The 23,578-nt window shown below is 35.0% G+C and overlaps 1 protein-coding gene across 4 annotated transcripts in view; it reads right to left on the reverse strand.

Annotated features, from left to right (window-relative positions):
• BBS9 (Bardet-Biedl syndrome 9) overlaps window positions 1-23,578 on the reverse strand; it is a 277,203-nt gene that overhangs the window by 136,527 nt on the left and 117,098 nt on the right. For all 4 annotated transcript variants that reach the window (XM_031553992.1, XM_019616668.2, XM_031553991.1 and 1 more), the window contains 2 exons: window positions 19,111-19,293; window positions 3,167-3,389 (listed from right to left, as the gene is read on the reverse strand). In XM_031553992.1, the coding sequence (XP_031409852.1) occupies window positions 3,167-3,389; window positions 19,111-19,293 (406 nt within the window). The remainder of the gene's footprint in view (window positions 1-3,166; window positions 3,390-19,110; window positions 19,294-23,578) is intronic.

Raw genomic sequence — 23,578 nt, forward strand, 5'->3', positions numbered from 1 at the left:
ACTTTCAGGAAAAAAAAAGAGAGAAAAAAAAAACCACAAGAGGGAAGCTTTTGTCTTCCAAGAAATGACTTCAAATACATTCTGAGAGCATATGTATACATAACATGTTAAAAAAAATCCAAAGCAGTGTATTTAAAGTTAGCACTTACCCATTCATAACCTGAATGATAGAATTGTTATTATACAAAGCAGTTAACACCAAATCATTTATAAGCTCCTTGCAGAATAAAATTATAATCAACTTGGTAAGTTAACCAAATGTTGTGAAAAAAAGTCTAAAAAATCCTATGAAAATGAAATGCAAAGTCAAGTATATACCACCACGCTGAGGAAAATAGCATTATAAATATAAGAGCAGATGGGAAACAGTTGTTTAGGCAATTAATATGTAGGAAAAGTATCTGGAAATAGAGCTGGAGCAGAGTATAGCAGCATATATTACTTTAAGAGAGAAAGAGACTGATGGAAGAGTATTCCATTTTGAAAACAAAAAGGAAAAGAATGGAAAATCATCCAAAGAAAAAAGACTGAAATAGGCCACAATTAGTATGAGAGAAAAGTTTCTGATGGGATACAGTAATACCATTCCAAAGCTTAAAGGCTTATGAAGGACACCATTAATTGCCACTTCTACCTTCAATATTCACAAGAAACAGTTTGATCTGCAGAAAAGACAGTGTAATTAAAATACTATGAAAGCCTTCCTACAAGGACAATTAAACAATCACACAGGCTATCAAGGAGATTTTCCAAACTTGTACAAATTTTTTACGAGTTCAAATAAACTTCTATCAAGGATGCTCTGGATACTTTTACTCCATTGCAGCACAGAAGAGAGAACTAGATGGGCAGCTGGTGTATTTTCTAGCTCTACCTTCATGTAAATCTTGAATAGTACACTGACAGAATACTATCCGCAAATCCTATTTCCTGGACGCAAAATGTTCCTACATTTCCTTATCATTTCAGTTCTGAAGATTCAGTCAAACTGAGGAAACAATCAGCACTCCACAGATTTCATTGATGATGCACTCAGTAACTGATTTTAATTTTAAATAACAAGTTTCTCCAGTGCTTCTATGTTGTTAATCTAAATAAGTAAATCCTGCTAAAGCACAATGCAAAGGTCCCCTAAGCAAACCAGAAATCTTGAAAAATACACAGGCATCCTAAGAGACCTCTAAAATCTATAGAATTAATTTGCTGCAGGTAAGCAGGACTTATTCTACGAATTCTCACACTCATTAAACTCAATACATGACAGCTTGGGTGGTCGACAACACCTTCCTTCCAAAATCCCTTGGCTTTGACTCACATGTGGGTTGGCACCATTCCCCAAGACCCTCACCCTTCCCCTCATTCAGATGTCTATTTATTGCCAAAGGCAACACAGTGTATGATACGGTCTCATGTGTCTTGAAGTTACCTATGATCACATTCAGCCAATCATTCTGATCAACTCATAAGAAGTTGACAATGCTTATAAGAACATTTTGCATACTGGAAAGCTATTGTGCCCCTCTTCAACCTTTCCTATTCCCCTAAATAGAAATAATTAAAAAAAAAAACAGCAACACCTTTGACTAATTACAATTGTTATGCTCTTCCCTGAATTCTGCTCATCTAAGTTTTTCTTAAATCACGTTTCTCAGTCATTTCAACCAAATGATCCACACAAAGAGGAATCATTAAAGATATATAACTACATCCCAAAGCCAGAGTTTTACTTTAAGAGGATCATGTTACTGACTTGTAATACAGCACGGCTTGGTTTGGAAGAAACCTTAAAGTCATCAAGTTCCAAGCCCCTGCCATGGGCAGGGCTGCACCCACTAGATCAGACTGTCCAGGGTCCCATCCAACCTGGTGGAATTGAATGCTTCTATGAGGCAACCACAGCTTTCCCAAGCAACCTGTTAATGTGCCTTTCCATGCTACGAGTAAAAAATTTCCTCCTAACATCTAGCCTAAATCTCCCCTCTTTTAGTTTAAAACCATTCTTCCCAGTCTGCACATATAAAAAGTTGGTCTCCATCTTACTTATAATCTTCCTTTAAATATTGGAAGGTTGTAATGAGATCTTCTCCAGACTAAACAAGCCTGACTCCCTCAGCCTGTTTTCATAGCAGAGGTGCTCCAGCCCTTTGATCTTTCTCTTGGTCCTCCTCTGGACCCACTCCAGCAGTTCACATCTTTTGTGTTCTAAGGGCACCAGGCAGTAAATGCAGTACCTGACATGGGGCCTCCCAAGGGCAGCGTAGAATGGGACAATCACTGCTGTAGGTGAAGGAGGGCATCAAGGCCAAAGAACACAGTGACATCATGTGCTTTAGGAGACTATGAAGCTGAATGAGCTTCCTAGCTAAACACAGAGCTGGAAGCTGGAACAATACCATGCAGCCTAGTCAGGAGGAGTGTCTGATGTTTATTCAGAGAAAAGAGGCAGGAAGAAAATGTCTTGCAGCCTAACAGAAGATGCTATGTTTCAGAATCTACTAAAAAAATAGAGCAAAAGTAATTTTGCTCCTGATGTTAACTAAAAAGTAATAGCTTTTAAAAATGGACACAAATAACATTTTTTTAAAAATGTAACTCCAAGATTTTCATTTTTAACATTGTGTGATACTGAAATCTCTAAATTCCTTTTCTAATTGAGAAATATACATCAAGATTAGTTTGATCTTTAACTTCATGAATCATCTACCCAACTGCCACCTCTTAAACTTGCACATTGTTATACTGACTATTTTGTATTTTGACATATGCACATCACTACTAAAATTCTCAATCAAAAAACTAGGATTTATCAAGAAAATGGAATTTCTCGATCCTCACCTTTCCATCACGTATGTTAGAAATGCACATGTTCATTCAACTGAAAAGCTTAAAAATAAAAAACTGATAAAGTATTTAGAGTATCAAAACGACCATATGGGGTACATTTGCTCCATAACTATGCATGTGCTCTAGGAAGAGTTATAAGTGGTCAATAACAATCTTAAATCAAAGTTTTATCTAGCTCATTCTATTAACTTGCAACACAACCAGTGTTTGGTTTCCACAACCAGCAAAAATTAAGCTCCAAACATAATCAAGTATTCATCATTTTAAATTTTTTATATACAAATACATGTTCTAAACTATGAACATAAAGTTTGTGTCTTACCTGGCACACCAGTGGCTTGTTGAGTGGCTGTTTCGGTGCTTAAAGAAAGGCGACCACCTTTTGCCAATCTATCACAGAACAGGCTGATATTCTTCTTAAGTCTGCTAGTATCTTTGGGCATGCTTAACTGGCTGCTGAGAGACAGGGCTTGTTCCTTAGAGCTCTTTGATAAGCAAGTTCTTAGCAAGAAAGAAATGGCAGAATCCACAGTTTCTTCCCAACCCTGGATTCAGGAACAGGAAATAAAAATAAATGAGGTGATGTATAATATGATAGAGCATATAAAATACAAAGTTACAAAAGAAGGATTAAGAATTTTCAAATAATACTGATATGTAAAATATAATTAGGAGATTCACGAAAGTCATAGCCATCAGCTTGTACAGGTAAAAAATTCCCTAGCAAGCCAGAAGGGGGAAAAAATATTTATAATATTATTCAGAGATAAATAAATTTAAATAATAATACATGGACAGTTTGAAATAGATAATGGTTAAATTCAGCAGTTGTATTAAAACAGTGGACAAACAGAAGTTCCTGAATACAACATTTAGAATTCAGAACAGAATTAATATATAAACACAAACATAATGCTTTTTATGTATCATATGGAAGATGTGTTACAGTTGGTATAAAATAAAATAAAGTGTTTACTCATACAGACAGCACCCAGTAAAAAGAAGATCTGAGTTTCTTTCCCACAAGGCACTTTGAGGAGCACCTTTAAAAACTAGCATCAAGTTTGTGCTCTCTAATATGGCTTTCAGTAACACAAACAAACCAAAGACATTCCTCTGAATATGAATTCTGGATGGCAAAAGTCTTATTATTTGTTACAAAGCTATTAAATGTCTCAATTTTACACATTATTTCATTTATAAAGTGTTTGATGTAGAATCATCTCTTCTTGATGCATTCTGTAATCTTAAACTGTATTTAATATGGAGACCTTGTGATTAATTTAGAATGTCTTCAAGTCAGTCACATAGTTGACTCATTCTTCATTACAATCTTATAGAGCCTGAATGGTGTTAGCCACCAATAGATAAGACTTTGTAGTCTGCTAATTTCATGATAATTTCTCATGATATCTCTCAGTATTCAGCTACTCATAAGCAAGTTTCATATATGTGCTGCACATACGTGCATGCATAGGGAAGTAATACTAATTTGTCACAGCATTAGCATCTATCTCACAGCAGTCTTTACTAGGTAGGACTTATTTTGACAAGAATCTTTATAGACTTAACAAGATGAGGCAACAATCTGGAACGAACCAATGTAATCTGCCTTCTAAACTAACAGAAATCAACACCAAGGTAGCTCTTCTAGTGGTAATTACTCAGGTAGAACAAAAGAACAATTGCTTTAGTATTCAGATGTAATTAATCGAACCACAGTCTTCTAGTTCATAGAATCTTTAGAGTTGGAAGGGATCTCTGAAGGCCATTTAGCCCAGTTCTTTCTCATGCTGTATTATTCTTGAGTGGAAATGATCAGCTGAACAGCAAAATCACCTCCTTAACAAAATTCTGTGACTACATGAGCATAACATCTCTAGTCTGTTAGAGAACAATGGAACCAACACTTGTGAGAGTCCACTGTTAAATAAGTTCATTGAATTTCTTTTCTCAGATTCATAGGGTTTTTGTGGAGGGGAAGATACTAACACTGATACTCAAAGAAGCAAAAGCCATCCTTCCTGAACTTGTTGGTTCCTAAGAACAGGTCAAGAACAGATTCTTAGATGCTGTCAAGTACATTGGTGAGACTAAACAGTTATATATATTTCACCCTGGTCAAAACACGCACTAGTCTTCATAAACAGGGTCCTGAAAATATGCTATATTTGTATTAAAAGTTAACATTTCGAAGAGGAACTGGATCAACTAGAGGTTTTTTGGTTGGGTTTTGTTTGTGTTTTTAACATTTGCCTTTACTGACTTCAAAACAGTAACAACATTAACCTGTTGTCTAATCAGAAAATTTTCACCCCCAAAATATCCAAATTAGAATAATCATGCCAGCCAGTCAATGCTGTGATAGCTTAACATTTTTCAAATATTCCAGAAAGAGTCCACTGGAGTGTAATCTATTGACCAACCTGTGGTGGTGACAGGAAATAATCCATTCATCAGTCAATTTAATGAGTTTAATGAGCTGGTAAATGCTGTCTACATTCCCACATATTGGGCAGTGAAACTTAATACCTAAAAAGCATCAAAAGGAGTCAAGCTAGGTTCCCCTAATTATACAACAAACCATGAAAAGTAAGACAACATAAACCCAAGAATCTTGAGTTTCACAAAAAGTGAAAGAAGGACATGGTTAACTAATGTCAGCATACAGTTGCTTAGAAACTGGCCAATAATATTTCTCCAAATAAATTACAAAAAAAAAAGCATGTAAAAGGAGCATTTAAATAAGGAGATTGAAATACAAACTAATGGAAATCAGGAAATTAAAAGTGGCTGGTATTCTGTCCCTGGCTCCCACAGGTATGTTTCACTTTGTACTGTAGCCTTAACATTTTCCATCCCTCATTCTTGTATGTAATTTCCATGTAAAACTATTTTTTCAGCAGACAGTAAAACTATCTCCTCCAATTTAAAGACTGTTTGGCCTATTAAGTCCATTCAATTTCAAAGCAGCCTTTATGATTAGTAAAAGAATACGCAAGAGTGATATCCATATGAACAAAAATCTCAACAGAAACTTTGTTGAAGTGACTTTATCCAACTAAGAATTAATGGCTTCAAGTAAGACTACATGACAGAATTCTCGGTGCAAATACAGGGAGAACTGAAGCAACAAGAAAACTTCAACACCTATGTGTTAAAAAGGAAAAAAGATATTTGAAATACAGGTGGTCTAGTCTGTAATGCACCGAGGAGTGATTCTATAGCCAGAGTTTTACTATTCACTAGTGGCTTTTGCTTAACATTCTGTGCATTTGAGGTCTGAAGGAACAGCTTCAGTAGAAGTACAGTACTACTAATTCATCTTCCTACGACCAGCAAACATTGCCATAACTGCCACAACAGAACGGAACCAGTATTCTCAGAAAGGGAACTTAAATCATGTAAATTCTTCACACTGTGTCATCTGAAACAGATATGAAAACTTCTTAATTCAATATTTTAACTTTTAAACTGAAAAAGAATTAGCTTGATATTTTGCATATACACACTACTGTTTTCCTTTGTAGAAATGAATGTGAAGACCAAATGTGTATATGTCGTTCCAGAACTAATGCCTCCTATTTATTTCCATGGAACAAAGAGCACAATAACACTTTTTCAAAGAGCCAATTCTCAGCTACAGAACACTATTCTTCAACATAGCCACCACCATTAGCTATGCATTTTCACCAGCCATAAATAAAAGCCTGCATGCCATGCTAATGAGCATTTGCACCAGAGGAGGCGACCCACTGTCATTACCAGCACTGCTGAAATATACCACCCCCACCTCACTGAGCTCACACCCTGTTTGCTCTCCATAAATGTTCAGCAAGCGTCAACAAATGTCAGTGAGTGCAGTTCTTCTGCTCAGAGGAATTCATTGACAGACCTTTGCTCCATATGCACTTCCACAGCAGACGCCATTTTGTCAGACTGCCCCTCTGCTGCCATCTGTCACACAGCAACAACATGTAAAGGAATACTGGCAGGAAGGTTCAACCCCTACTGCCATACCACCAACATCCATCTCTGACACTGTGGGCCAACATAATAAAATAGGAGGCATTACGTTTGGAGCAGCCCTTGCAGATTTGTGGTACTATAACTTCATTAGTATATATGCCCTTTGTATATAGGTTTCTCAGGTATCACAGGGTAGCTGAGTATGACAGTAAGTATACATTTAATCTCACTTTGATATAAGCTTTAATTCAGAGCACACGGGGGTACCTTATGAAGATTTAAAGGTGCTACCATTTGATTGAATATGAAGAAACCGCTACAATAATGTTCCCTGCAGGGTAAATAATTAACCTACCGTTATTTTAAAAGTCTAGACAGTAAAACTGCATGCAAAATTTTATGCTGTAGATAAATTGTCCAGCTGCAAACACTGTGCTAATCTACTGACACAATACACAAGGAAAGGCACAGGGCTGTAGCCTTCCGCTTGGCTGACTCTACTTCCCAAGAGTTGACTGGTCAACAAACAGGTTAACTAGTCACACATAGAGTCAGGGTTTTCAAAGCATTACAACATTGTTCTTAAGAATGAGATACACATACATGTGGAGAAGCATGAGATAGAACCTAACTGTAGTCAGATTTGATAGTTTTACTCCTATATTTATGGTTACTAACAGATTTATACAGTATACTTGCCTAAAAGCATAATTTTCTTAATTTTTAAGATTCTCCGTCTATAGCATCATTCATAGATCACTGCAAGTTCCTTACGTGAAAGACAAAATTGGTTGGACAGTCACAGACAGCGTATTGTGGTCAACATATCTATGTCCAGATAGGGGCCTGTAGGAAGTGGTGTCCCCCAGAACTCTGTCCTAGTACCAGTGCCCTTACATCTCTTTATCAGTGACCAGGACAGCTGGATTGAGCATACTGTCAGCAGGTTTATGCAGTGAGAGGCAACCCTGCCCAAAGCAGGGGGGTTGGAATTACATGATCTTTAAGCTCCCTTCCAAACCCAAGCCATTCTGGGACTCTATGAAGTACTGATTAAGCTAGGTTGCAACTTATTCGAAGTTCAGTTAAAACCCTATTCAGCTGAAGTTTACAGCAGTGAGCTTCCATTTAAAACATATGCCCAAGGTAAAAAAAAAAAATAAAAGAGAAAGTCAATTTTCTAATGTCAAAATAGTGATTTTACTTGGAGAAAAAAAAAAAGAAATCTAATTGTTCCTGCTGTAATCACCATATAGGAATTTCTGGCAGATGCAGCAGTTTTGTTCCATGTTTTCCCTCACAAGTGTGAGCTGCTTCCTTTACAGACAATATGCAGCAAATACATGAGAAACTCAAATGGGTTATAATATTGTACATTCTACCAGATTACACTGAAACAAAACAGAATGTAGATGCTTTAGACATACATTTTACCTCATATGCCATGAATAAATAAAATCATTTCTTTAAAACAGAACTTCACAAACTTTAACCAAATTCTAAGCAATACTTAGATAAATTCTCAGTTTGTTGTCTACTTTTCTTCACACTGTGAAACATCAGACTTTATTAAAATCTTTTCTGATACACTCTGAAGGTCTTGACATGCAAACCACTGATACTGTGAGCAGTGAACGCACATCTAAGCAGCCAAGTTAAGCTTTATCTAGCCGATAATATCTCCAGATACAAATTAATTTGACTAACCAGTGTAAGACACTGGGCAGTGAAATCAAAGAGTTGCAACTGAAGTCTACAGGACCATCTTAAGCATCTGAAGAGTGGATAAACCCACACTTTCTTTAGATTAACACACCTTCTGAAATGACAACACTAGTTATATTCACAGTGTTTTACCTGGACCAGATTAAACCAACTAGTTGTAGAAACAACCCAATAAGTACATTTTGTTAAATCCCTGTTCTGTAAAGTTAATAATCATCATTACATTGGGAATGTATAGGTACAGAAAGATTTTTATGCAAAAAGTCCTTGTAAGCTAGATTTTTCCCAGTAATGAAAATCTGTAAAAAATGTGAATAATACACAGATTTATTTTCAGACCTAAAAGAGAACAGACATATATGAGCAAAAAAAAAAAAAGGGGCAACCATAAGATGAAAAGGAGCCGTGGGGTGTGTTAAAAACAAATGCTTAGATTTTATATGATACAACTTTTCATTTCCTTCACTATTCTGAAATTGGCATGAATAAATTCCCATAATGCACCAAAGCTTAAATCCTACAGAGACTCTAAACACTAGCTCTAGACTTGCATATAGAGCAAAGCAAAAAAAAAACTGAACAGGTGAAGTTTTATGCTGTAAAGTTAGAAAATAACTAGTTTGTCACATTGCATCATTACACAACCCCTCTCCCCCCAAAAAACATTTAGGTTCATAATTAACCCCAATATAAACAACTCCGATGACTTTTCCTTTAACATAGCAATTATTCAGTTAACTTGGTTTTACCAAGCTACTATTCTTCAAGTACTTTTCTAGTTGTAAGAGATGAACAAGGGGTTCCTTTAAGTGCAAACCTTAGTTCATTTTGTGAAGCTTAGTACAGTAAAAGTATAAATTAAGTCAGTGTAGTTAATTACTTTCCTGCTCAAAGTCAGCCTGACGGAAACTTCTTCCTTGTATGAAAGCAAAACAATAAGCAACATACACTGGCTGTGTAATATATGATTATATGACTTGGTGATTATACATAGAAGGTTTGATAAGTAATAAAGTTAATGATTTAATGATTTAGCTTGCAAAAGAAAGAAAAATTATCTAAATGCCACAAGACTTTTCATGGGGGAGTTTTCACAATCAAAGATCATTTCTCCTGTGATAGACTGTGGAATGTTGTGTCTTGAAAGTCTGCTTATTACATCGAATACATAGATAAGACTGGAAGTTACTGGAATCTTTGTTGCACCTTTTACTCCAGTTAAAGACCTTCAAGAAAGAATTTTTTTTACCAAAAATCTAACAACAGAGACTTCCTTACACAACGTAATGCAGAAGAGCAGCAACTTCTCAAAGAATGCTTGCTTATAACGTAAAGCTGCTATGACAGGTTTTTTTTTTCTAAAATGGTTACAGTCATTTTCATAGTTGTTTCTGCTACCTAAAAATCTGTTCACAGTGGTTCTTGCTGCCAAATGTCTTTGTCAGTATAATGTCAAGTCATATTCACCCAAAACCCTCCACAGAAAATGTGTTAGACAGGAAGCTGCAGCATAATTGTAGGAAGAATAGATCAAGACAAATCATAGTACTATGCAAGAAAAAACTTCTCCAACCTTGAAATAACCTGGACAGGATATCCGGGTGGGGAAACACAGTGCACTATGAAGAGCAAAGATGGGGATGTAAGAAGAAAGAGAAGAACTCAAATATTGTAGGGCTGAGGACATTCAAGGGAAAGAATGGGGATAGCAACTTGGAAAGGGGGAGAAATGTGTCTGTTGGGAGATTAGTTTGAGAACAACTGCTTTATGGAATTAACAGAACTCAGAGACCATGAAAACTGAGAAAAATAAAAGTTAACATTATCTGTCTTCAGTGTAAATAAGTCATTCTAATGGCACAACAGGCAAACTTGAACAAGGCTCCTCCTAAATTGAGCTCATGAGCCAAACATTTGATTCTGTATTTTGAGGAGAATCTCTCCCAAAAAGCCTGACTTTACCTTGAAAGTTTTTATAGCTATTTATGTTATTATTCCTAAGGCAACAGTCATTTTCAGACTGCCTACATATTTATCCTACAACGATAGCCCAGTATTGAAAGAATGCAAATGCAATTTAAAACATACTGCAAAAATATGCAAAACTATTGCAAGTCAAATGATAGGAATTTTTGCAGCTGTTAACTCAGGAACTTGCCTGGCTTATTTCTTGATTTTACTCACAATAATGATTTCATCAGCTCTCAGAAATGCTACAATACTTGGAAACTCAGCTTACTGAAAGAAAGCCATAGCATTTATGCTTACCTGAATCAAAAAACCAAGCTTGTATACCTAGCACAACAGTTCTATACCCATAAGAAACATTGGTCATGTCTCTCAACACTTTGATTTCACAGTGATTTAAAAAGTTATCTTATTGTTACACATACAATTTTGGCAAGCCACTAATCCAAGGCTACTGAACTGGTACTCTTTGATGCAAGCCATGAGGAATATTTGCTAAGAATTTGCTATGCTATCAGTCATCCTATTTCACATTCCTTAAGCATATCCTACAGTTCTAATGCGTCTATTTGTTTCTTGAATACCCATGAAAACAGCATGCAACATTTGCATGTTACTGAAGTATTAATGTATTAAGTTTGAACACAGAGTTTCATGAGACAATGTATTCTTCAAGATGCACATAACCTGGTTAAATAATTATTCTCATAATTAGTTTTCTTCAACTTTGTGCATTAAAAATGCCAATTAGTAAAATAAATTAGCAAACAAAGAAAGAAAGACTCATCATAGCAATAAAAAAATCACCACTGGAATAATTAAAAAGTGGGAAAACAGTAAAATCCTGTAGACAGAGTTCTTCAATACTGATGAAAATCCAGACAACTGGCTCAAGTTTAAATACATGCCAAAACCATTAAATGCTGAAGAAGAACACTTTTAGTACAGCATCCCTTAATCCTGAATTTTTGAGGGTCAGGGTTTTTTTTGTTTCGTTGGTGGTGGTGGTTTTTCAGTTATTGGGGATTTTTTTTGTTATCTCAATCTTCTCTTTTGGAACTTGACTCCTCACAACCATCGATCCTCTTTTGGGAACTGGCTAAACAAACTCTTGAATGCATTCTAATGAACGGACTGGTTGTCTTCTTTGTAGCCCACTTCAGGAGCATGCTGTTTTGCTTTTTAACTGAAATCATCTAACGCTTAATCTTTCCTTTCCTTCAAAGCTTTTCACTAGTTAGCTAGCTAAACCAAGGTGTCGTTTGGGTTTTGCAGATGCTGTCAAAGCTGTCTGCAGGAACACAAATACAACAGAAGTCACGCATCTTCCTGAAGAATGATACGGCAGACTCACTGCTGGATGTGTAAGTGAAATCTGTGTGTTCTGTGGGGTTTAGCAAAATAATTTTTGATAAAGGAAAGACAAATTGGGCTTTGTTACTCTTGCTCTATTATTGCTTTGTTATTGCTAGATGTCAACACACCTGCATCTCAACGTGTTTTATTTTTACATCCGCGATCTCCTTGCGGATGGTTTGGTGATTAGGTCTTGGTATATCCTCCTGGCAACATTCTGCACTGTTGTGACTGACCTCTGAGGGAAATGAATTCAGCTGAATACAATTAAGTCATGTGTTGAATATAAATCTAGATCTTCATAGAATTACTGGAAGCATTCCCATTTTGTTTTCTCAGAAAATGCTACGATACATTGCTGGCTTTTTTTCTTTCTTTTCTTTTTTTTTTTTTTTCTTTTCTTAAGTTCAGACTAACATAAAATTGCTATGTTTTTAAAACAGTAGTACAATACTTTTTATTCCACAGCAAGAGTTTGCAGATCTTTCAGTTTATCAAGTTTATCAAATTCTCCCATGACAATCAGCTTCTTTAAAAGAAAGAACCTGAAAGAAAGAGTTACTGATCATATATATCTAGTTGCAAGTCTTTTTGGAGACCAGCACTGCTATAACCACGGTAATGCATCACTCTTGTCATTAAACAGTTCAGATGACAGCTGACCTGAACTCCTGCTACGTAACACATATTCAGTGATTACTACTACAGTGAAATATTTTAGCATCTCTTTGTATTTGAGGTAGACAGATAACACTTCCCAAATAAAGAGAAAGCTCAGAGCCCCCCATCACAATATTTCATAGAGAAAGATGTCTGATAACAAAAGCTTATCCTATCACACAAAGAATACATCTCTTGGAACAACTGCAGTATTTTGTATGATAGCCTAGTTAGTTTTAAAGGAGAGAATATGCATTCTGGAGGCAAAATAATCACAGCAGAACACACTTCTGCCTCAACTAATTTACAGCAAGATAGCTGAGTAGGCTTCTGCTTGCAACTGAGACAGCCCACTGAAGATAAACTTCATTATCAATCTAATACTTGCAGAAAAAAGAACCTGATAGCTCAAGTTAGGTAAAAATAATTCTCAAAACCAACTGTCAGATTTTTTAATGTAAACTTTACACCAAGCCTTAATATTTGTTATGAGCTTGATACAAGGGAATACAATTAAATAAGACACGAATGCAATGATTCTTTCTGTCCTTAAAATTTTATGATTCATAATGCATACCATAACCTGTTTCTGCACAATTCTTTAAATAAATTTTATGCCATTAAGATTTATTTTTTTTTTCCCAAACAGTGCACTTACCAGAAGGAAATCTTTTAAAAACAGATTTCAAAAATCAAACATTTATGTCCCATTCTTGCAAAATCTGGAAGTTGGCAAAGTAAGATTTTGAAAACACAACTGGCCTTACCTTCTTTTGAGAGTCCTTTCAGATTGGATGAATCAAAAATGCATTTTTTTACCAGTTGATAACAAGAAGATTCAATTGGTCATCCTATGACTTTTGACCAAGGCCAAAAAATATTTGCACTTTCCTGTTCTACCCATATAATTCACTGCTGTAATTCAGCTACAAATGAAAATCATTATTCAATGGCATACATTGCCTGCAATGGAAAATGAGTTGCTAGGTTTGCACATTTTTCTCTCTGAGCAAAATTAACTGCATGAAGAGAACGACTCACCAAAAATTAGAGGAACTACGGTAGTGCATAAAGAAGTGGTGAGATGACATCAATACTCAAATTCTTTACCACAAATTATTTACCACAAATATTTTGTTTCTCAACATCACAGAATTCACAGGTAATCAATCAGTTTGAAACCCTGTTTTTAAGGGACCACAAATAAAAGCAAAGTAAAAATGGTTACCCTTCAATTTGCACTACTCACTGGCTTTACAACCCTAAGCCTATTCGTTTCTTCTGCAGCCCTGTCCCTTTGACAGCAGTGAAACAGACTGGTCTTCTCAGCATTCTGGTGAACTCCTACATGAATACTCGAAAAGGAAGAAGGTTGGAATATGAGCCATGCTTTTATTTCTCTTGTTCTCTAGTTGATCACATGCGCATACCTAAGCAAAAGATATTGACAGGCTTCAGGCACTGCAGGTACCTTTTTTATCCTCTATCCCTCATACAGGACCTTCCCTGCCAAGGAAGAGTGTGAAATCTCATTCCTACAACACCGTCTTCCCCTTATTTATGCTGTCCTAAGCCAAAACTATGCTTCAGATAGAGGATGACTTTCTTTTTATGAAAATGATTATGTTTAGCAACAAAAATCTTTACATACCTTCAATTTATTTTGTCAATTATGCATTCAAAACCCACTAGCATTTTTTCCCAACCTTTAATAGACTTGGATGCTTAGATGTCTTTTTGAATGATAGCATTAAATGGCTTTGCTTTCATAAGGAAACACTTGTCCATTAATTTTTTGTTTGTTTGTTTAAGTGATAGATGGGTAGAGTTTAATGTAAATTATTATTACCAGCTGGAAAGCAAGGAAAGAAATACCACATGCTTTTCCCACAAAAACTACGTATTTCCTGCTGTATCATTCCTTCTGTTTCTGGACAGAACAGGAGGAAAAAGGATATCTGCTATAAATGTGTCTGTTCAAGGCAAACAAAGGATCTTGATACAATTACATGGAAATATGCTTTCAAATTACTACTTGTCACTGCCCACCACTTCGTGGTTTTGTTGTTGCTGTTTTTATTCTGGTTTGGTCGGTTGAGTTTGGGGTTTTTTGTTCATTTACAAAGTATCAAATGAGAATTTGTACTCATTGCAAGCAACATAATTTAAAATATCTCAGCCTATTTTAAAATATTTGTCTGTTTCATAGTTGGAGCTTTGCATTTCAAAAGTAATTAGAAAAGACGGAAAAAGTATAGAAAATAAGACATAAAAATTGATTGCAGATGTATCTTACCATGATTAAGACCTATCTTGGTCTATACTCTAATTACAGAATTATTGAGAGGCGACAATTTATTAGAAATTCTAAGAATTAGGGTTCAGGAAAATTATTCTTCTCAAAGATGTAATCATTGGCTCAAAGTCCCAGCAGTTATAAACATTAATGGAAAAAAAAAAAAAAAAAGGTTGGATACTGTTAGTCTTGACAGAATCAAACCTCCTGGAATTATGGAATTAACCTTATCTTTAATCTTGGGAATTCTCAGTCAGTAAAGGATTCTTTCTCCAAACTGAAATTTTCTGTTATTCAAGAAATCTACAATGAAATCCATTTGCTATCACGCATAAAGCCTGGCAGACTACCCAGCTTTTCCAAATTACTGATCTTTTTCTGGTGATTTACATTCAGGACATCTTCTTAAAGAAAACACAGATGATTTTGATACTGACTCCTATGACTCCTTCAAGGCACTTTGTGTTTTTCTGCTCATGCTTTTCTTTTTCATCATTGCCTAAAGTTTATTTTTCTACGTTATCAATCAACACTATAGAAGTAAATTTATAGTCCTTAACTTCTAGTTTAATAAACTAGATCACAGAGTTACATAAATAGATGCATTTTACTCACAGGCATTTATTCTTTCCTTCCAAATTACTGCTTAATAAGAAGTTAAGATAGAAAACAGACATTTACTTGGTTGCTACGATATCAAATGTAAATAAAAGCAGCGTGCTTCCTCAAAGCCAATTAATAGCTATTATTAGCTATAGTATAATGAATAGTACTACAAAGGGATGATTCTGAGAAGTGAAAAGCATTTCAGGCATTATTTGGTAGTATCAAGAGAACTATGAAAACATTTATTCTTGAGTGAATTTACCACTGATGGCTATTCTGTTGAGGGCACTCCATCAATCCTAAAATTGTAACATTAATATCAACAGAAATGTATTCCACTTGTAGTGTGTTAAGCAAAAAGAAAGTATTAATAGCTTAATGATCAGACAACTGAGTAATCAGTCAATCCAAACACCATGCAATCATTCTATCAAAGCTATCATGTATGATGTGAACCCTTGAAACCTCTAAATTAGCTTGAATAAATTCTCTGCCTTCCCATAAGGATTTTCTGCTGTTAACATACTATCAATCTATCACAAACTCTGCATTTTTTTCAAGTATCTCTTTTCATTCAGATGACTCAGCTTAGTAAAATGACTGAAAAACAACCCTTAAAATGTTCCTTGATATTTTCAGTTCTTTTAGTAATTCAAATTGCTGTCACAGCCTGTTTTGAGTTAACTCCTGAATATTACAAACAGCTTTATATGCATAATAAAATCTCTGATAAACCATCAATATTATTACATTGATCATGGGTTCTTCTGCCACCAAAATAACTCTGCCATATTCTGTCAGATATTTCAACAGCTAATGAAACCAACACAGGATTCTAAACAGGTATACTATTTAAAGTACAGTTTGCATGGAACTGCAACACTATGATCAGAAATACTGGCAGTATATACTTCTATATTTTGAATGTGGGCTACTGCAATAGTAAAAAAATATATGAAAAAGTACATTGGAACAAATCTACACCCAAGTTTCTTGACAGAATAGCTCCTTATTTAACTCACTGGACAAAAGCAGAGAGCTGAGAGATCTCATGCAATTCCTGATGTTTTGCTTCCCAGATTCTATGATATTCATGAAAGAATCACTAAAAACAGTGGATGTCCACAAATTTCCAGTACTAAACAAGAGCAATCCTTTTAGTCAGCTTAATTTAAGAAATGCTATTCAAGCGTTAATTAGAAATTTACTCCAGGAGATAAAATATATCATGCCTAAAATCAGTTATTCCTAGAATATGCATTAAATTGTTAGAAAACACAACAGAATGGAAAAATCAGAGGTATTCCCAGAAGCTTAAAGATCACATCATTAAAATACAAAGGAATAGTCTGACTTCATTTTAAGTACCTCATTTTGAAAACTTGTACTATTACTGTTCCTTTATCTTTGTAGACAATAAAACACAATTTTACATTTTTTAAAACATTTGTAGTAACAGACAATTTATATTAAAAAAAACTGTTGACAATGGGAACTCAAAACATCTCTTTTCTATTTGCTAAATATCAGACTGGAGTGACTGCAAGGTCAAGAAAACAAGATGCAATCTGTTCTAAATGGAATGGTATGTATGAGAATAATGTTGATGTTATGGTCAGAGAAGCATTTCTTTTTACAGTAACAGTATGTTCTAAACATTTCCCTTTTATTTAAAAAAACACTTTCATAATTTAATGTTCACAAAGCAGAAAATATTCTGGAAAGCTACACTGCACCTAAACTATCTTCTAAAACATTCCTCCAAATAAAAATACAACAAGCCATTCTACAGAATTGTTTGAGTAAATAAAATCCTTTAGAGTACTTTCTTTCATTACAGTTCCACTCAGCTGCTTGCGAGGAAACGGGAACGCCAGCTAGGAGCTTCTGTCCATAAAAACCATTTTTATGTCATAAGATTTCTCCCCTTCCCTCCCTTGCCTAACTCAACTTCTCCTTAAATTACATTCAGAGTTCTGCAGTTCCATAACATCTTCAATATGGCACGTATTTCAATACTTTGTAAAGGTTCCATTTCAATTTCCACCTCCAGTTACTGCAGGTTTACATTTTTCATCCTGGTTGCTCTGAGGGATGAACACCTTTACAGTATTTATGTGGGGTCTTACAGCTTTAACATGGGTTCTTGTGAACTACTATATTAAAATGACATCGAGATATGTTGAGCTGGTATCTCATATTATAGATATGCAAACGATTTCACCACGATTTACCAAAATGTGTCAAATGCAATGTTTGATGGCAAAATAAAAGAGGGTCATGCAAAAAGTGGTTGTTTGGGCTTTTATGAGACTCATGTGAATCATCTTTCAATACCATTCATGCGAGTACATACACCTCAATTGTGCAGCAGTTTTCAAGTTTAAAAGAGCCCAAAATCCAAAGCAAATCTCATTAAAATTGTTTTGTTTTGCCTCCTACGGGTCAATATCATGTAAAATGCCAAAACATACTTTTTTTTTTCCAGCTAAAATTGTAGACCACTTGTAGTTCACTTGGAGCACAGCACAAACTTTCTAAAATAGCCACAAACCATTCTAAGTATTCTGGGTATGTACTGAAGTCTGAATTCACCACATATTGCAAAAGTTCTGTGCAGAGCAATATAATTAAAATTAGAGTGTACTAAGACAATTTTTATTTTTTCTTATATTTTGTCTTTGAAAAACAGTTATGCAGTATACTTCAAATTTTGGATACCTAAAAGAAACTGTGTTAAGAGGTGTGTTAATAGAGATTATCTTCTAAGTTTAAGCATAGTTTAAGTACTTTATCCTAGAATCCAGTGGATGGCTGGATTTGAAACTCACTGAATATTAATCTTTAGTTCTTACAAGCTTTGATATTTCTTACTTCCACTGAAGTAATATCATTTAGCTGGGGACCTTATATCAAAGAGAATTTTCTTAAAACACAGAAAATTCTCCAAATTTTGTTACAGAATCTCACAAAGTCACACTTATTACATCAGAGGAGAATTTGCAAAGTATCTACATGATGTCAGACAATCTACGGTAAGAAGAATAAGCAAGTTAACTAGGCATGGTAATTTCTTTGGATAAATTTTGTCAGTGATACAACCAGCAGAAAAACACTAAAAACAAAGCGTGGACAACGATTGATTACGAGACTGAATACATCATGCAACTGCGTGGACATGCTTATTCATTTTAATTGTTATACTGGAATCAGTATCTAAAGTGGAGCTTACACTCTCTTCACTGCAGAGTAGTTGGACTAGATGACCTTAAAAAGTCCCTTCCAACTCTAAGAATTCTATGATTCTATGAATGTGTGTGTGCAACCACACAGGCATGTATGTATAGCACGTAGCATTTGTATTAGTATCTTTAAAAAATTAGAACTATTCTGTTAGGTTCCATCTAATTGTTAGCACTAACGCAAGCCAGTTGTTATGGGAGATAGTCCTACCTGTCTTAATAGAAAGGATTTATTAAGTAGGAATTAACTGTTATTTTTCCATGAACTATTCTATTACCTGGTCCAAATTTTCAACTTCTCTGTGAAATGATGTAGTTTGCATCAGAAACCTACTTAGACACTTAAAAAAAAAACACCCCAAAACAATCCTCAACAATGAACACAGAGAAATTCCTTTAAATTAGCAATTTTCATGTAATTCTTACAGATTCTTAGATTCTTACCAGCTCTTGTGTATCTTCTGCTAATGGCAAAAATGCAGCTTCCATAATAGCAACTTGATCAGCGTTGAGTTTCTGCCATAGGCCGATCAGCATAATCACAAGATGGGTGGCACTTTTCAACTTCGTGAATGCCTGGAACATGTTGGCTTGATTTTCTTCTGCTGCATCTGCTAGAGCTATTACCTGCAATAATTACAAACTTCTGTTAAGTATAATTTTACCATCCGTGAACACTCAACACTGAAATTACATTTGGCACACTCTTATTTTCTTTAGAAGGTCCTGAGGAATTCTGTTTTCCATAAACACAAACCACAGGCTATTAAATGAATTATCATTTATCTAGATTTTTCCTTTGTATACCCAAGGTAATTTCAAGTCCATATGGCAATACAATTAATCTATCTAGTACTACAGTCAATGTCAAAAGGATTCTGTTTAGTGTGTATTCTTGAGGCATTTCTGAAACTGATCCCCACCACACCACATAATACATGATAAACTAACTTTCAGGTTTATACCACACATGATGCTAATCCCTGTATGACCAGAAAGCCTACTGTATTAATCAAAAACAATATGTTGATTTTATTTCATTAAAAATGCAATATATAATTATTTCCACATGAACACAATAGACATCTGTTACTTTATTAACTCCCAGGTCTCTCTGTGTTTCGCACTGGGTTGTCTCTGCATTTATGCCAAAATGTAAACAGTATGAATCCTATTTATGACAACAATACTGCTTTAACATAACTGCCACAGATTTTGAAATTATTTTAAAAATAAAGCAAAATGGCAGATTCATTTCTTGCAAGATGGTAAGATCAGTGAGTACTTCAGTACAAAGTGGAGGTTGTAAGTAGAAAAGCTACTAACATCCTACTCATTTCAGAACTTCTCATTGTAGATGAGCATTCACACCACTGTGACAATGGATGTTTCTGAAAAGCATTGTCAGAAACCCCTTCTTTCTTGAAATATGTTTAGACATTTTTCACCACTCACTGATGAAGATGACAGTGATTTCAATATGCAGTTGGCCATCATTTCAGTATGCCAACAGTAGATTCCCCATGGTACTTGCACTGATTTAATTCAGCTAAAGGAACCGAAGAAAGTTAAGTGGTTTATCGTAGAGTGGGAGCTCAATTTATGACACCTGCTCTCTTGCATGCCCCAAGATCTTCATGTTGCCTAAAAAATCCTTGGTTTGTGCAGCGCAGATTATCTTCTCTGTCATTTAAATCAACTCAATACACTTCCCCTCATCCACTTTCTCCTTCTGTGTATTTATCTGTGAAATGGGGCAATAGGTGCTTGACTGGAGTTGTGAAAGGCCTCCCAGAAACACTGCTGAAGTGTAATTAGTATTACAAAAGAATTTACAAAGTAAAACTCGACCCATTAGCATTTGGCAACAACAGGAAAATGAAAATACTATACAATGCATCTTTAGCCTGGAAACAAAGCCAACCAGCTGTTAGCATTTGGTGGAGGAAAACTATTTTTAAATCTTCAACACTGCCATAGAGATGTGTGTGTGTTCCCTCCAAGTTCCCTTGTGACTGGGAAGATAAAGGCAACAGAGAATTTTAGGGAACTATAAATATGAAGCATTTCAAACAAAATGTGTTGATAGCTTTTGTTTTAGGTTGTAAAATGCTAAATTTCCAAATAAAACGGAGAACCCACAGGACACTTACAAATTCAAACATTGCATAAATCAGAGCTGAGTAACAAAAGGGGAGGGGAAGGGACAAGTCCAGCTAACTGCACGAAGAAGTGGGAAATGAATCTTTAATATTAAAAAAACAAAATGACCTACGGTGCTTATAAGAAAGCAACAGCATCACAGCCAGCAAAGCCCTGGTGCTCTATCTACCTCATCATTCTGCAAGAGGTGAAGTTTCACAACATGGTTACTTTTCTGTGGTTTTGTGTGACAAATTCACCACTGTGGAGCACCCCACATGAGCTGCAAGAGACCAGCACAGCCACTGATTGTATATATTACAAAGCTCCATCTTCACAGAAGACACAACAACAGCACACAAGTTTAGCTGCAGCCAAACAACAGCCTTCAAATATCTTATCACGTTTCCTGTGCAATATGCATTCAAAGATGTTGGGAATAAAGTACATGTTACATAAATACAGATATGTTACTAAATATAAATGTTAAAGATAAATATATATGTTAAATAACTGTTGGGAATAATGATACAATGAACTTAACTTGCTGATGATGTCCCTGAAATACCGTTACTAGATGAGATAGCAGAATGGATTAATTCACAGTTTCTGGAAATTAGAATAAAGTTGTATCTAAAGTTGAAGCTAAATAAAGAGAAGTTACTACCTGGTGTCTTACTTCAAGAACTCTTTTACTTCAGAATTTGCATTCTTTCTATCTCAAAGGAGATGCTCATTTTTGATTGGCTGTAAGAACTAAAATAACTAGGCTTCATACTCTCATTTCTTCACAGGGTAGGAACAGAAATAGATGGCAAGTGGCAACCCAAAGCGTAGGTTAAACACAAACAATTAGTCCAACTGAAAACTAGAAACTGTCCATAGCGTATGAGGCCTATCGCTGGCTATCTGACTTTGTCTTTCTCCTTGTGCTTTAATATCACAGAGCTGCCAAGTAAAAAGTTAGCTAAAAAAAATATCCAAGTTATTACAACCTTCTTTTGGAAAGTAATGAAAGTAATGGAAGAAAGGAAGGAGGCAGAAAGAAAAAAAAATCTAAAAGCTATCGAAATGGCTTGAAAGTATGGTATTTGTTACATATTTTTACAACTGACCAAAATGTATCTTTCATTTACAGTCTTTTTTTGTTTAACAACTTCTCACCAAATTCTCCCTGTGTTCCAATACACATCTCCACAGGAAAGTACAGGTCAGTTACTAATTATTAATGAAAGTACGTTGTTAAAAAGAAAGAGAAGTAGAGAAGAACTACTGTCCAAGTTAAGATCATGCTTTAAACAGAGTTCTATTAAGTTTCACATTCACAGTTAGCAAAAGTATGCCTGAAATCTAGAAGTGTTTCTGTAATCTCTTAAGAACTTCACCCATTAGCACTATTACTAATATTAATATAACTGCAAATATTTCCACATACAGACATTTCTCACATTTTCAGAAGGACTTTCCATACTTATTTCATTGCTGAGTAGATATTTTAAGATTGTCAATTATTTGAAATTCAAGTTTGAAAAATAAGTAAATAAATAAATGCCACATCTCTCCATTATTACCACATAATTAAAGATATTTTGGGGGCAGTGCTTTAACATTCACCAGCACTAGAAAAAAAGATTGCAAAATACCCAGGCAAATTCCCTAAAGCAATCATGAACATAATTACCCCAGGTTCATTCCAAATAAAATTTCAAAACTACAAACGACTAGATGACCAGAAAATTTAAGAAATCTCTTTTTCTTTTTCCCCTTTTTTTTTTTTTTTAAATTGCAGGAATGAGCATGAAGTTCCACACAATTTTCTTTTGAGTGGGTAGTATATTTTCTTGGAGAACCAAGCGCCATAGGGATTGAAGACTCTCACTGGTTTTATGCCAGATTCCAAAAACAGAGAACAGGAAATTTGACTGACAATTTGTTTTTCTTTTTGAAAATAGCCAAGAAAAACATAACTGTTCACCATGGAGGAAACTTCAGCCAACTGTTCTTATTCTCATCTATTTCTAACACAATGGGTTCAGCTTCTAGCAAATTCAAAGCAACTTTATTTTCAGTAGAAATCAGTAGCAGAAGACAGCAGAGATTTGGTACTTAAGAAATACAGGATCCCTTTATGTTTCACATATTGCATTTAAGAGATAGTCTTCTGTGCAAAATGTGTTAAGATAAGAAAAATAGCATCAGAAGTGTAATTATTTTGAACCAGACACAAGGATGATGAATTATCAAGACAATTATCATGTACTCCACAGTAAACTAATGCACAAAGCCTCCCTATCTAGTTTCAGAACATAGCTATCCTGCACTAAAGAAGAATTATACAAGCAAAAGCAGTGATCATGAGCCATTGGTCTCCTCTGGCAATTGTTCCAAATTTAATATGGAATCATTCATTCTAAAGTATCTAATTGATCCAGTCCCTTCCAGCTTATTTTTAAAGCAAAGCTAACTCCTCATAAAGTAAAATTTTAATGCACATAAAGCACAAAAAATATAGAGCTGAGAATTCCCATAACTATTTGTTTCTTCCTACTGTAATGGGACATATAGCACTATTCTACTTCACCATTTCCTACATCCATTCATTTTAGACAAGGAAATAGAATTCAACAACTACATCTATAACAACACCTAATAGAACATTCTTCTCATTGTTTTAAGAGGTCTCCATCACATATCTTAGTTCACATGGAACAAGCAAGCATTTAAAATCAATTCTTTAATCCTACAAGTCCTTTTGCTTATCTTACAGAAG

Source organism: Meleagris gallopavo, chromosome 6 (genome assembly GCF_000146605.3).
Source record: "Meleagris gallopavo isolate NT-WF06-2002-E0010 breed Aviagen turkey brand Nicholas breeding stock chromosome 6, Turkey_5.1, whole genome shotgun sequence".
Lineage (NCBI taxonomy): Eukaryota > Metazoa > Chordata > Aves > Galliformes > Phasianidae > Meleagris > Meleagris gallopavo.